This window comes from Cydia amplana, chromosome 7, assembly GCF_948474715.1.
Source record: "Cydia amplana chromosome 7, ilCydAmpl1.1, whole genome shotgun sequence".
Taxonomy (NCBI): domain Eukaryota; kingdom Metazoa; phylum Arthropoda; class Insecta; order Lepidoptera; family Tortricidae; genus Cydia; species Cydia amplana.
The window spans coordinates 7,617,697-7,631,859 of NC_086075.1; the positions used below are offsets into that span (position 1 = coordinate 7,617,697).

The 14,163-nt window shown below is 36.1% G+C and overlaps 2 protein-coding genes across 2 annotated transcripts in view; one reads left to right on the forward strand and one right to left on the reverse strand.

Annotated features, from left to right (window-relative positions):
• The window catches only part of LOC134649610 (thioredoxin domain-containing protein), a 270,242-nt gene that overhangs the window by 155,476 nt on the left and 100,603 nt on the right, over window positions 1-14,163 (forward strand). The window lies entirely within an intron of this gene.
• Window positions 1,130-8,487, reverse strand: LOC134649443 (arylsulfatase B-like). The gene is made up of 7 exons (XM_063504195.1): window positions 8,390-8,487; window positions 6,605-6,764; window positions 5,370-5,596; window positions 4,709-4,817; window positions 4,007-4,159; window positions 2,938-3,606; window positions 1,130-1,576 (listed from the first exon to the last, which is right to left on the reverse strand). Exons 1-7 carry the CDS (start codon window positions 8,402-8,404, stop codon window positions 1,221-1,223), a joined length of 1,689 nt encoding a protein of 562 aa, XP_063360265.1. The 5' UTR covers window positions 8,405-8,487; the 3' UTR covers window positions 1,130-1,220.

Genomic DNA, 14,163 nt, shown 5'->3' on the forward strand with positions numbered 1-14,163 from the left:
GCGTAGTAAGGGACTCAAAAGCGCACGAGATGTAAATAACTTTGATCTCGTGTAGTTCACAAAACTTTTCACCTCAGCAGTGAGAACATATTAGAGAACCCGAAAAATGTATTCCTTCTTCATCACTTACCTCTATTCACTCATGTTTTCTTAAGATATACCAACAATTAAATTTTCACCTCAGCAGCTCGTAGTACAAGGGTACTTTGGTACTTAAAAACAGTGAGCAAAATCGCATTTTGCTCACTGGGTGAGCAAAATCGAATTTTGCTCATTTTGTCTCACTCAGTGAGCAAAATCGCATTTTGCTCACTGTTTTTAATTAGCAAAGTACCCTTGTTCGAGCTGCTGAGGTGAAAATGAATAAACGCGAACGGGATCCACTGAGCGCATATGTACATCGTATTTATATCAAATCAATAAAATATTTTAAGATTTTGAATGCTGCTAAATATGTTCGTTTGTAGCCGGGAAGATTACGAGTACCGTTATCTAGACAATCTAGAGAGTATATAATCTAGAGATTGTTTAACGGCATATTCGTGTATTATGGGCCCGATTCGGGTTTTGAACTAGATATCTATTAGATATCTATTAGACATCACATCATCTATTAGATATCCAATCCATATCGTTTGGATATCTAATATTTGACGTATCTTAAAGTTCGAATATAGCTGTACGGCTGCTAAATTGGCAAAGAGAGGTGTATCTCCAATAGGAACCTGCTATAATGTTGAAACGTAATATCCAAAAAGCACACCTAGCACAAGCACAATTGTTATACTTACCTACTAAAATTATTGAAAAAGGAGACTCACAAAATTTTAGTCGATTATCGGGACGAATGCACAGTGTGTAGATATATCACGCTGCTGCAGGTGTGATCCTCAAAATGGATCGAAATATGTCCAGTGACAGTCGTTATATGACATTTATAATAATTTAACTCAATTTTGGTATATATTTCTACAAACAGAGAAAAATTTCAGGATTTCTATGAATATTAATAAAAATCATAATGTTCTTATTACTTACATGTATTTTTTCCTTATGCTATATCACACATTATATTAGTTCAAAAAACACTCAATTAAGTCTTTATCTAGTTGTATACAACACGGGAGGTGTTTGCTGTAACAACCACACTATTTATAAATAAAATCACAACACTAAGTAAATAAAACATAACATAATAAATAACCTACAATAATAAATAATTACAGAATCGTTCTTAAAATGCACAAAAAGTTTCTAATGCCCACTGTGCCGTTGCAGTTGACCATTATGGCCACGGTGGTATTCGTACTGTCAGGGATTGATTCAGTCTTTGTTATATTGATTTCTCCGCTTAACCTGGCCGTGACGTTGGTAGCCTGGTTGACCCAGGGCATCCAGAAGTAGTTGAAGTTTGCCGGGTCAGCCTGGGGTTGGAGGACGACAGGCCCTCGTCGAAGCTGTGTGGCCCATAGAGCCCGGAGTCTGCTGGTCAGCAGAGCCGCTATACTACTAGCTTGTGTCCACAAATTGTGACTCTCCGTTGGATCCCGAACTATATTGAATAGGCAACCTTGAGCTGAAAACGAACACATTTTGAGTCATAACATAGATTTTGTGTTGTCGGATCTTAATATCGAGGTTAAACGATTGGTGTAACCCAGTAAAATATAACCCAGAATCTTAGTGTAAATAGGTACTAGGTTTTAGACTGCTATTAGACCTTCCAACCAAGAGGGACACTAGGACTTGTTGGGATTTAGCCTTCATCATCAATTAGTCATATTTACCTACTCCCGATATTTAACTTCTTCGAAAAGCTAATAAGAAATTTACATAAGTTCCAAAGGTATTATTGTTATTAATATGAGCTAGGTTTCGAAGCTATTGTACGTTGGTTACCATAGTGTAGACATTTTGAGTCATGTGACTCGCGAGAAAGTGACTGTCGTGCCACAATAGTTGCGACAGTTTGCCGAACTGATTTCGGAACATGCTATAGACGCAAACGCAACCGTTCTTGCTAAGTGATCTTTTGTCATTGTTAAGTCATGAGACGTTGCATAGGTGATAGGTAAATAAAAATAAAGTGGTATTTAGCTATGCAGTTTGTTGCAGTAGCAATGTTTTACACCTACATATGTAGGTACCGTAAAAACACTCAACTACGTATAGTCGAATGCTACTAACCTACATGATTAAGTATCAAAAGATTAAGTGTCATTTTTGTTTGAGTTATTTCTCTCATTTCTCTGGCCTCAGAAGTGCGTCATTTAAACAATAGTTAGTATGGTTATGCCTACACAAAGATATATTAAAGTTAGTTTTTAATCATACTTGGGTGATTTTAGGATATCTATTTACAGTGATTTTGTCATTTTTGTTTTCAAGAAGTTATAGTGGTTGGTTATGTAAAAAGTGCGTGGTATAACGGCGTTGATGAACACTGTGAGCTCCAATTTTCATGCAACTAATATGATCTATAGACGCAAGACGAGATAGTCACTATTACTGAGCCAAAATAAGGCTGATTTGTAATGCAACACAATTAGGATGTACACGACGACTATACAGGGTGCCTCCTGTAGCAGGAGCAATAAATTAAAGTAAAGGCTGTACTCCTCAAACTGACCAACATTTGTTCAGCAACTTTTAAAAATTATGAATCCTATAGACTTCCTCTGTTTCATACAAAATAAATATTGCCTTCAATGTACGCTGACATCAGTGTGTTTGACGTTGCTTGTCACGCTTTAAACATAACAAAATTTGCAATACATTGCGTCTTAGAATAGACTTTAAAGTGTAATAAAAATCAAAACATGAGTTATTTTCAAAAGTTGCTGAATAAATGTTGGTCAGTTTGAGGAGTACAGCCTACAGATTAATTTATTGCTCCTGTTACAGGAAGCACGCTGTATAAATGGGCATTCAACTTACTTGGTGTAGGTTCACAAGGTTGGGGATCCCGAACTCTATCCAGCTGTACAACGGCCGTGGCCCTCCTCATCGCTTGCACCTCATCCGCGTCCAGATACATGCCCAAAGTCTCGAGGGCTCTCGCTGCGTCGCAAGTTCTTAATATAGGGAAGTATTCCGGCGGTTGTCGTTTGTTCACCATAAATGGTGCCCCGTAATAACCATTGCTTACGCCTGTGACGTTACCTACTACAATTTTATAGTCTCCTGCTCTATAAGCTGCATAAACATTATTTGCGCTGTCTTCAACAGTTATTAGCAGTTCCCTGCGATTTGATTCGCCGTCCTGTATTATAGAGTCCCATTGGTTTATGCCATCAATATCTTCACTAACTGCTCCACCTGCTGCTGCTACCAGAGTAGGCATCCAGTCGGTGATATGCATCAGGCCAGGCCAGACTCTAGGTCTGAACGAAGAGTGCCATATGAAAGCCGGGACCCGGACCCCTCCTTCCCATGGTGTATACTTTTTCCCTCTGAACGGTAAATTGATGCCCCAATTGTTGTACATTCCATTTGTAGGCGCGCCGTTGTCTGAGGCGAATACTATTATAGTGTCGTCGAGAATATTTCTGTCCAATAAAGCTTCGACGACCAGTCCAATACTGGTATCCAAGTGTGTCACCACCTCTGAAAAAATAAGTGGAATTGAGAATTACAATAATGTCTGGATCAGTAAGTTTTATTATATGTAAATGTGCTCCAATTTCAAAACTTGTGAATTGGCGTGTTAAAATTTGAAATTGGTTTAAAATGGCTCAAAATCTTCTTATTTTCAAGCAAAAGGAAGCAAATGCCGTTATATTTATGCGAGCAATGTTAGCATGTTTTAAATTTTGATCCGATTAAGAATCGATGACTACTTTGTTTGAAAACCTGCATACAGCCGTCAGTCAGGGTAAGCGAATTGAGCTTTCTATAATTTATACACGGAGGAATACATAAACGCTATGGCTTGTATTACAAGCGTCATAGTATATATCAACTATTGTAATTTTATACCATTGATGAGATTCAAATTCAAACCAACCTGCATACAGGCGTCTGTCTGGGTTCGCGATATGTGCATTCTTCACGGAAGAATACAGCGGTGGCTGCAGCGACGCGCCCGGGTTGCCTGCGTGCGGCGCGTTGTGCGCGATGTGCAGGAACAGCGGCTGAGAGGTGTTGTGACCGTTGATCACTGGAAAAAGTTTAATGTTCTTATATTCTTTGCACTAAGGGGGCCAAGTATTTTCCCAACAGGACAAAGCAATCGCGTGTGAGACATGATTGTGCCAAAAATAAAATAAAAATTCAACGCAACGATACAGAAATACAACATATTTCCTTAGTTAGATATCAGGGAGATGCTTATTTGAATAAAATAGTTACATTATTGTTCTTGTAACCTCATTTCCGAAAAACGCCGCAATGCTCGCACTGTTCGTGCTTGAGAAAGGAGGCCTAGGCTCTCCGAAACATGTCGCGCGAGTGACTTAAAACAAGTGAGTCTAAACCATAAAATTATTCAATGTTAGTACGTCTCACAACAGTTTAAATTCGATTACAAGATGTTCATTAACAATCTATTTTTACCTTTTTAGTATTTATTCAATTATAGTGTATAGGTAATCTAAACTAAAGCCAATGATAGTTTAGTTATTTATTAAAAACTTCTTATTGGCTTTGCCAAACGATAGCACGTAATTAGGTAATTAACTTATTACCAATACAATATGTATTTACTTACCCCGCAATGCTCGGTCTGTGAGTGCATCAACTATGTATCGTGTTTCGGAGTCTTGCGGTATATCGTTGTCAAACAAATCCACCCCAAACATCTGCCTCCCATTTGGCCACTGAAAAAAATGCAAAAGAGATATGTAGGTAGGATTTTTTCAGCGTTTTCAAACAAATCATGGGCAGGTCTCACTCAAAGTTATAGATATATTTTCAACCAATAGGAGTGTTGTTGTTTTCTAGTAAAAGGTAGCTGAATTTTGGTATTAAAACTAGTTTATTGCATTTTTCTTTTTTACTTCTTACCGACCGCCTCAGTTAAACGGTAGAATTAGAAGTAAATATTAAATGCATGGTCCATGTTGTGAAATAAAATAAATGACATTTAGGTTAAAAAAATCTTATTTTATTCTCAGAGGGACTCTTCTGTTTCCGAAACTTATAGACACCTTGAGCCTTACACTTTTGAAAGACATTACTTTGTTCCCGATACTTTTGTCCTGTGTTGCCAAAGTTTTAACTTTTAATACTCCCAAGTCCTTGTCGGGATAAGGAATACAAATTAGATTAAATCTATTTACAGCCCACAGGAGAGAACACGAAGTAAAAGTTGTTGTTTATATGTATTTGGGTGCGTTTCGTTGTATTAGAATTTCTTGTCAGTATCTCACCTCATCTATTTTGTTATAGGTATAGTAATCAATGGCGCCTCCTCGCAAGCCGTAGTGCGAGTCGTAGCCCCTATTCGTAGGCAGGTACTCTTCTCTGGACATGCCGACGTGCCATTTGCCCACGAGGTGAGTGGCGTACCCCATCTCCTTCATGTAGGAGGGCAGCAGTCGCTCCGTGAGTGGTATGCCACGGTCTTCTGAGTTGAATAAAGGAGCTCCGTGCATTCCTGAAATCGAGAAACATTAGTTACGAAAAACCTATAATGCGATATATTTTTATTATTTCCTTTAACCTGTAAGTATCTTTTACTGAGGTGTGCCAATAATGAGTATTTTATCTATCTATTTTAGGGTGTTAAAAACTTAAAAGAGTTGATATGTAATTTATATTACATAATATGTTCATGTGTTACAGTTCCGTTCCCGTACATAGGTAGGTATCTGTTACTAACCAATAACTAACATAACTCACTGTTCAGTCGTGTCAGTATCTCGGGTATTAAAGTAATTAAAATGGATGCACCATAATTATTATATTTCTCTGCAAAGGCCGCAAAAAAAAGGTCAGAAAATTATAATTACTGCGGTTGCTATGATTACACAATTAAACATATTATAGGTACTTATTTTATATGAAGTCACGGTATTATTGTTTTTATATTTTATAGGTATGTCTGTCTATTTTATAGGTGTGGTTTTATAGGGATAAGTTCGCCTTTGTACATTGTATACTTTCTTTTAATTGTATCTTAACCTGTCTTATGTACAATGAAGTGTTTACATACATACATGTCTTGGTTTTCAAGATTTGTAGTTATAAAGAAATGCGTAACTATAATAAGTGTCATAAGATATTTTCATATGAATAGCGCGGTGTGGACTAAGACGCAAATAAATTATGTTCTTTTTTTTAATGGGGCTTGTTATGATGATGCTACAGAATGATGCCCTAGCCTAATACAAGTAGCTAGGTTACTATAATACCAGGAAGTCAATGCTAAAAAGTTTTCTAAACGTAATATATTTCCAAGAATAGACTTTCAATGACGTCAAGTTGGAATTGACGGCACTCTTTACAGGGCAATTTTATAGAAAGTAGCTGAACGATGTTTCACTTGCCTACAAAAGAATAATTCTGCAGAAAGAGATGAAAAACGAGTCGTCATTAAAGGCCATATTTCGCGCCTTGGTATAATTAATTAGACGGCCCTCCGGGTTGAATTAAAAGTCCTTACCAAGTCTCATAGGATATTTTCCCGTGAGCAGGGCGGTGCGGGCCGGCGTGCAGATTGGCTCGCTGTAGTACTGCTGTAGGATCACGCCCTGGTACGCCAGGTTGTCGATATTCGGTGTCAGGATCTGATTCGAGCCGTGAAAGGACACGTCGTTCCATCCCTGCAATTATTAGATAATCACGTCACAGTAAACTAAAATTGTACAATGTACTAACTAGAAATAGGTTTGACAAAAAATTCATTTCCGATACAAGCTCTTATGTCCGGCCGACGTTCTTTGTAACGAGCCTGTAATATTCTCGCAGTATTACATTATTTTGTTAGTGCTATGGCCAATTTACGTGCTTATCATGAGACCAGTCCTATAATACCATAGCATTGCTTGTAATACCGAAGTTATTTGTTTGCAGCAATTTAAAGTCGGTGGAACACTGGGAACAAGTTTAAATTTTTTGGAAAGTGTGAGTTTACAGTTTTAATGTTAAAGCCTGATTAAAGTGGAGAGAGGTGACCGGTGCAATCTGAAAAATGAAAGGCCTCATGTATTAAGGCCGGTCCTCAATTATGGAAGCGAAATATGGCCAGTGACCCAGCGCCATGTCCAAGCCATCCATCCATGTGGCTGCTGCTGACTTGCTGAGGTGTGTGTAGCATTATTATTACGTTTAGTTATAAGGTTTTATGCTTGCTTCGTGAGAACAGTTACAATATAGACTCGATTAAAAGTACATGTACCTACTTCCAAACGTAAACGTAATAATAATGCTACACACACCTCATCTCTACGCTCTTGAATCTATTATAAATCTTTCGCTTGCACAGGACTCAAAATAAGCTCTCGAAAAAATATCCAACTTTGCTCTCTTGTTGCACAATAGTTACATATTTGTTTTACAAGGGGGCAAAGTTGTTGTTTAACCGCTCGTGCTAATATTGATACCCGAGCAAGCGAAAGATTCCAAAAAGAAAGAGAAAGAGAGAAGAGAAAGAGAAAAAGATTCGAAAAATGGAATCTTGAGCGTTGCGAGGGTTTCAAAGCACGAGGGTTAAACAAAATTTGCCCCCGAGTGAAACACAAAATTTTTCACCACACCATCAACCCGAAGCAAATATTAAATGTAAAATATCAAACAAAATCAAACTAAGTCAAATCCAAATGGATGTTATTAAATATTTATCATCCAAAATCATCATTTAAAAGTCAATTCTACCAGCAAACATTAGAAAACAACTCAAAATTTGCATTTGATTACTTTACCTCACATGTGAATAAAATGCAACTTTGCTATCAGTTTTTGAAGTGCAAAGTAAGCCTTTCCGAGCTGGTGTAGTGAAAATAACTATTACTTTTTTTACATGCTTCATTCCGAAAAACTTTACCGTTCGATAGCATTTTTCGATAAAAAAAATTGCATATTGGCCACGCCCCTGACACTGACGTGTCGACCAGACCCTCTGAACGCAGCTGAAGGATCATTAGCATGCTCCGCACTCACAGTTGCGCAGGCGCCTCGTTACGCAACCCATTAATTACCGCAGGTAAACGCCATAATGTCCTTGGCCTCGCATCCTTAGAGCCTGAACTGGTTTTCCGGTCAATGGTATTACTCGTAAAAGTTTTGACATATGACATGACAACGCACTCCTCAGTTTAAGTACTTACCTAAGAAAATCTCATCTCCGTTATGAGAATGAGATGAAGATGAGAATCTCATGAGCCGTGGCAAAATGCCGGGACAACGCGAGGAAGATGATGATCAATAATAATGAGTTGTTAGTACTGACCATGTCATCCACCATGATGAACACGACATGTGGAGGCTGAGACTGCGCAGATGTAGCCGTGAGCAGCAAGAGGACACACCACAGCCCTCTGATGAACAATAAAGAAAGTTTATGTTTAATTTCTGCCGTAATATCTTAATTAACAGTGATTGAACAACTATTGCATTACATAAAGGGCGATGTACATCACCATGCTTGTACTTCAGAGGTCCAAAAGGCCATTTTCTAGGAAACTTGTTACCCGTAATATTTAAGTATAGTTTATCGCGACGCATACTAGGTACATACTTAGATAGTAATAACTCACGTTGTTACGTTTTCATAATTACCTAGTGTTAATAAAATGTGTCATTGTCAATTTGGTCCAGCAAATGAAATCATTAAAATTGGCAAATTTTATATAGAAGAAGTAGACGAGACGCGGAAAGTAGGGCAATAGAAATTTCAAATTTGTGCCTGTCCTAATGAAAGCAATGGTTATCCAGACTAGAGACAGACACCGTGTTGCCGTTTAACAAACACGAAAGAATGAAATAAATATTTTAGGTAGGTTAGCACCTTATTTAGCCCAAAACCAGTTTTGGTTTTGCAAACATTTCTGTTTTTTGCAAACTTAAGTACGTACCTGCCAAATTAGTAAACATGTGGCTGTTGATAGATTAGTAGTAGGATTAAGAGCTACCAGGGCAAGTAAGAAAAGCGGCCAAGTGCGAGTCGGACTCGCCCATGAAGGGTTCCGTATTTAGGCGATTTATGACGTATTAAAAAAAAACTACTTGCTAGATCTCGTTCAAACCAATTTTCGGTGGAAGTTTACATGGTAATGTACATCATATATTTTTTTTAGTTTTATCATTCTTTTAGGGGGGGGACACACATTTTACCACTTTGGAAGTGTCTCTCGCGCAAACTATTCAGTTTAGAAAAAAATGATATTAGAAACCTCAATATCATTTTTGAAGACCTATCCATAGATACCCCACACGTATGGGTTTGATGAAAAAAAAAGTTTTCAGTTTTCAGTTCGAAGTTCAGTTCTTCGAAAAAGAGTTTCAGTTCGAAGTATGGGGAACCCCAAAAATTTATTGTTTTTTTTTCTATTTTTGTGTGAAATCTTAATGCGGTTCACAGAATACATCTATGTACTTACCAAGTTTCAACAGTATAGTTCTTATAGTTTCGGAGAAAAGTGGCTGTGACATACGGACGGACAGACAGACGGACAGACGGACAGACAGACAGACAGACAGACAGACAGACAGACAGACAGAAAGACAGACAGACAGACATGACGAATCTATAAGGGTTCCGTTTTTTGCCACTTGGCTACGGAACCCTAAAAATTATACATGTACCTTTTTAACTTTGCAGAATTTCAAGCGGGATATATAAAGATATTTTTGGTGAATGATTTAGCTATTTGTCTTTAAGATTATTTGTTTGATAAATAAGAGATAACTCAAGTTTTATAATAAACTACTTTTCATAATCTAGCTACTTACTTTTTGAAATTGCAAAATACATAATACGATACTTGTACTTACTACTTACTTAATACTTCATTGCTCAAGAATGCAACATGTGTACATCTACTCAAATTAAACAGTCTGTTTCTGACGCTTACCGATAACATGCTTACAAATTTCATTTTCACCCGCACTTAATGCAATATGGCTACTCGTACTTTTTTGGTGAACGAATAATAATTGACAAATATTTCAATAGCATATTGTGACTTCAGACCAATTGTAACCATTTTAGCGAACCATTTAATAGTAGGTATTACAATATTGGTTGCGAAAAAAAAAGTAACGCACAGCAGATCTCATCCCATATTTTTTTTTAAGTATTTTTTATTGCTTTCTGTCTAGTAGGTACCTAGGTACCCATTGATAGGTACATACCTACCTGCTTACGACACTAGCAGTTCTGTAGTACTGGAGACAAATTTCTTATACCTACTTTCTTATACTAGGTACCTACTACTAAAACTATCTTCTCACTCTCACTCTTATTTTACTATTTCTTAATTTGTTATTCAACAAAAAGTTCAAAATAGCTTCTGGAATATGTACAAAAAATTGAACCAGGGTTAATCGAATTTAAACGTTCGTGAGACATAATAACCTAACCTACCTACTAACTACCGGGGTTCTCAGGAGGATAGGTCTCTTTCCGTTACTCTGTTTTATACTTTAAGTTTTCGTAAATAGTTTTGAAAATAAAAAAAAGTGTACATTTCGATAATGTCTTCAAAATATTGACTTCTTGGGCTCATTTTACTCAGAATCATTTGTACATTCACGCCTCATACATGAAAAAATGTGTCCCAAAATTTTGTATATTTTTTTTTTCCAGTGCGTCACGTTCATACAAAAAAAAAATATACAAGAATGTGACGATCAGGAGAGGAAATTTTTGGACACATTTTTTTATGTATGAGGCGTGAATGTACAAATGATTCTGAGTAAAATGAGCCCAAGAAGTCAATATTTTGAAGACATTATCGAAATGTACACTTTTTTTGGAAAACGCTCTGACACATAAATTAGTTTTAATTTTGTATTAAGCAGTAAGCGTCTGCGAACGATGCTATTAAGCTTCGAAATAAATTAAAAGTGGAAAAATTCACTGTCTTGGGTGGGACTTGAACCCACGACCACTGGATCACTAGTACAGTGCTCTGCCATCTGAGCTACTAAGACCGTACCCAATTCAGCAAATATTTCCACTATATATGAGCCCTAGGGAGGCTCATAGCGACATCTACCGTAAGATTCCTACAATTCTTAAACAGACAATGTTGACACATGACGATTTATTGTGGATTACCTGACATTGACCCTAAAATCCGCTATGTATCATATCTCGTGCTACGTTACTTTGGCAACAAATCGCTGTGTGTAAACTTCATACATGACGACTTTAAGTGGACTAAATTTAAGTCACTATGTAGCAAAATTCTGGTTAATATAATTAATAGTGTAAAAATGTACGAAAAAAACTGTTTATTTTTTTCATAAGTATCATTAAAAACCATTGATCTATTAGAAAAAATATAACAAACAGGATAATAAACAGTTTTTTTGTCTCCTGGATAGTAGCTTAAAAATACATGGCGATTTTTTTATTCGCGCGGATGATATGTGCCCAATACGCTTCATAATGCTACAATGAAAAAAAAAATTTTTTTCACTTACCGGCTCAAGTCATAAAACATAAATAATACCATTTTCTTTTAGATTACAAAACTTTTTTTCACGATCACGACACTTTTTATATGTTGACACAAAATTAAATTAACTTAATTTTTTTTAATGCCATATATGACTCGTGCATAATTTTTTTATCGTTCAGTGATATATTTTTTCAGGCACCGCACGTATCCCTATCTGCCGCCCGCACGCTTGCAGCCGAGCGGTTCGTGTGGCGTAAGTATCCGTAGTGACTTTGTGCGGATAAGGTTAAGTTTTCTGCTGTCATTTTTAACGGGTGAACTAAATAGATAAACGGCGCGATTCGGGAAATGAATTAGTGATTCACTAGATATGAAATAGTAAAGATATGTGACGTTCCACGGCAAAAGGTACCTCATGGCGGCTGGGGCTAACGCTATTATTAACGCCGCTCCAATATTCAACCGGGGCAATGGTAAAAAGGAAAAGGAATATTTACCTATTCATTTCCATTCATGTTATGGTACATAGGTATAGTTGTTATGTTTTCAGTCTGTGGCAGTTTTTTTAACCCTCGTGCCCCGCTCATGCTCGCAACGCTCAAGATTCAATTTTTAAACCACTAGTTACGCTCGTAGTTAAATTTTGGAATATTAGCCCGATGGGTTAAACAATAACTTTGCCCTTTTGTAAAACAAATGACTATTCAAATTCAAATAATTTATTTCAGAAAATAATTCATGAGTGACTATTATCTGCTGTTGCAAATATTTCTTCAGTGTAGTTGAAAGGAACGGGTGAATGAAAAACAATTGAATTTGCATAAAAATACATTTAATAGATTCAATAACTAATATTAACTATACTTACAATACAATTGTGAAAAATGTATTATCGATAGGTAATTAGGTATAGTATAGGTATCCCAACTAGCAAAAAGCGCTCTAACAACAGTCTCTAGACTACAATTTTTCGCTCTTATATTGATTTTATATCATCGTCTAAGCCCGGATTTGGGCACAACTTATAAGAGTATTTATTTTAATATCGTTCTAATATCAGTCTAATTGAATGTTGTTTGCACTCACAGTAATCTTTTTCAAAACTAAATTAAGCTGCCTTAGGCTAATATCGCTTTTACGTAAGTATCTTGTAAGCCTACAACTACATAGGCTTATATTGGTCGAACGTAAGTATCTTGTAAGCCTACATATGTAGACTTATATTGGTCGAACGTAAGTATCTTGTAAGCCTACATAGGCTTAAGTTGGTCGAACGTAAGTATCTTGTAAGTCTACATAGGCATGTTTGTAAGGTCACACAGTCTCACACAGAGATTTGAAACATTCTATTTGTGATGTATAAAATATACGGGTGAAATTAACTGCAACGTGACAAACATATATTAGTGTAAGTGTTTATGAATTATGTTAACTATAATAACGTGCTGTTTATCATCGTGTGTTTATGTTATGGTAAGTATTCACATGGGAAAATTTTATTTACTGTAAAGTAGACCCTGTTTTACACTTCAAACTTCATGCGCCTAATCAAATATGGTATTTGAATATTTTTATAATTATTTTATTTCTTTATTTTGTATTGATAGTCAGCCATTGCTGTAGCTGTATTTTTCAAGAGCACTATTAGAGTCTTATAAGCATTCTGAATACAAATGATATGGTCATGTTGAATAAATTAGGGTTCCTTGCTTTACTTATACTTACAATAGTGTTCCCAAAAACGATTTAAGATCAAACCATCTTATATTGATCTTCACTTTTGTGATATAAGTGTCTTAATCCTATATCACTCCAAAATCTTACTAAAGTGCTGCTGTTGATCTTATTATAGCTTTGAATAAGATCAGAAAAGTACGTACTTACAGTGTTCTTATGCTATGCCGATATTAGTCTTACATTCTTACAATAGCATTTAGAAATCTAATATAAAATTAAATGAACTTAGAGAATGGGGATATAAGACCAGGTACTCTCAAGTTCAATGAGACTTCGTAAATGTTGTTGTAAGAGCAAGAGGATTAAAATAGTATTATGCCATGTTGATATTAGTGTTACATTCTTACAATAGCATTTAGAAAGTCTAATATAAGATCAAATGAACTTAGAGAATGGAGATATAAGACCAGGTACTCTCAAGTTCAATGAGACTTCGTAAATGTTATTATAAGAGCAAGAGGCTCATAATAATATTATACCATGCTGATATTAGTCGTACATTCTTATAATATCATTTAGAAAGTCTAATATAAGATCAAATGAACTTAGAGAATGTGGATATAAGACCAGGTACTCTCAAGTTCAATGAGACTTAGTAAATGTTATTGTAAGAGCGAGAGGCTCATAATAGTATTATGCCATGCTGATATTACTCTTACATTCTTATAATATCATTTAGAAAGTCAATATAAGATCAAATGAACTAGCTTAGAGAATGTGGATATAAGACCAGGTACTCTCAAGTTCAATGAGACTTAGTAAATGTTATTGTAAGAGCGAGAGGCTCATATAGTATTATACCATGTTGATATTAGTGTTACATTCTTATAATAACATTTAGAAAGTCTAATATAAGATC

Excerpts from the sequence above, each read along its gene's own strand:
- LOC134649443 (XM_063504195.1), bottom strand. Across the intron at positions 5,597-6,604 it reads AAAATATCCTATGAGACTTG|GAATGCACGGAGCTCCTTTA; the intron begins GTAAGGACTTTT and ends TCTCGATTTCAG. Across the intron at positions 4,160-4,708 it reads CACAGACCGAGCATTGCGGG|TGATCAACGGTCACAACACC; the intron begins GTAAGTAAATAC and ends AACTTTTTCCAG.